This window comes from Haliotis asinina, chromosome 6 (genome assembly GCF_037392515.1).
Source record: "Haliotis asinina isolate JCU_RB_2024 chromosome 6, JCU_Hal_asi_v2, whole genome shotgun sequence".
NCBI classification, from domain to species: Eukaryota; Metazoa; Mollusca; class Gastropoda; order Lepetellida; family Haliotidae; genus Haliotis; species Haliotis asinina.
Window position 1 is genome coordinate 13,167,355 of NC_090285.1, and position 1,876 is coordinate 13,169,230.

Here is a 1,876-nt window from a genome sequence, read left to right on the forward strand (position 1 = left end):
GTCCTTGCAATCACTACGATGTTTACTGTCGCACACGGTTCTTTTGGCGTCACTCTTCTATATTTTCAGATATCTCACACTGAAGATGAAATAGCTTATTCCTATAGTATTTTTGCGGGTTTGATGACAATCTTATTATTGTCTTATTTTCAGATATCTCACACTGAAGATGAAATAGCTTATTCCTATAGTATTTTTGCGGGTTTGATGACAATCTTATTATTATCACAGAGTGACTATTGTTTCTGTACCATCTGTTTCTGTACCATCTGTTTCTGTACCATCTGTTTCTGTACCATCTGTTTCTGCACCATCTGTTTCTGCACCATCTGTTTCTGCACCATCTGTTTCTGCACCATCTGTTTCTGCACCATCTGTTTCTGCACCATCTGTTTCTGTACCATCTGTTTCTGTACCATCAGGTCCAGAACGACTTCTATAACTATTTCATTCACTGAGAACGTAACGGCTTATCAGATACCTGAGTTCACTTTTGTAATACCAGTGTTTCCCAAAGTGAAAATTAATATGTACACAATCCTCAAATACCAAATATCATAGAAGAGCCTACGCGTATTGAAAGTGCTTTTGATAGTCGATGGCTCTACGTCGAGCTCCCTACAAACTACAAACACCACAAACTCGTGTAATGCATTCAGCCTAAGCATATTACATATTCATTTTCCCGAAGGAAAAAGCAGCCAGAGCTAGATTTCCAACGATGCACTGAACTCAGTCGATTGTTCATTGCACACATCATCATGGATTCATCTGTGTACATTCAAATCACACTGTGCATACTTGGAATAATTGGAAATGCGACAAGTGTGGGTGTTCTTTCCAAGATGAAATCCAAGTCCTTAAGATTGTTGAAGTACCTCAACGTCGTGGATGTTGTACTGTTAGTGACAGTTTGTACTGCGCTAATGCTACGTGAGCCCATGACTGTAGGATTTGCGCATGTTGCATATTATATGGGTGTGTGTATTACCTCACTGATATTTGTAGTTCATACTTTTGAAGCATACTTAACTGTCCTCATTGCCTTCGTGAGATGTATGGCCGTCGCAATGCCTTTCAGATTTGCAACTTCCATGCGAGATTCTGTTCAAAGTAGGTTACTCATCGCAGTTGCAGTGTTTTCAGTCCTTTTCAACTTGCCTTCCATCTTAGCCGAGCTGCAGTTATTACACGGAAAGACCTCAGTAGTTTGGATTTCACATTTCTCCTTCTTCTTCCAACAAATATTTTGCCGATTTCTTCCAATACTTGCGATTATCATCTGCAACATCATCCTGGTCGTTTCAAGATGTAGAATGAAATCATTACCAGGACAGGACAACCAATGTAGATCACCTAATAGACGACACAGCCGGAATGCATTTCAGCTGACGTGCCTTGTCCTCGCAATCACTACAATGTTTATTGCCACTCACGGTTTCTTACTCTTTTATGATGTATGTTATAAAATATGTGACATTGCAGTTTTACATGATTCAGATCTTCCTGCTATTGTCAGTTTCATGGTTATTATTAACAGTGCTACCAACTTCATTTTCTACTGCTTGATCGGAAGTGACTTTAGGACAGCTCTGATATCTTTGTGCAAGAAGACATCTCGTTCCACAAGAAGAAAAAGATCTTTGCCTGTTTCATCTGTGTAGCAGGTTCACTATTCCAGGAAAAACGGATATTTACATGCGTCACTTGTATAATATAACTCTCTTTACTTAACGACCTACTGACTCGACCATTCTATTTACCATTTGACCAGAAGTAACCATTGGTCATCTGTTTTTAATCTGGTGGCAACAAGATGAGTATCAGATTCGGGAGACTAGAAGTAGGTAGTTACCAGATATCCCAAAGGATCGGT

The 1,876-nt window shown here is 39.4% G+C and overlaps 1 protein-coding gene across 1 annotated transcript; it reads left to right on the forward strand.

The window, feature by feature from the left end:
* Positions 1-761: 761 nt before the first annotated feature.
* Positions 762-1,664, forward strand: LOC137287689 (probable G-protein coupled receptor B0563.6). The gene has a single exon (XM_067820078.1). It carries the CDS (start codon positions 762-764, stop codon positions 1,662-1,664), a length of 903 nt encoding a protein of 300 aa, XP_067676179.1.
* Positions 1,665-1,876: the final 212 nt, after the last annotated feature.

Coding starts and splice junctions, on each gene's coding strand:
- LOC137287689 (XM_067820078.1), top strand. CDS start 762: ATGGATTCATCTGTGTACATTCAAATCACACTGTGCATACTTGGAATA.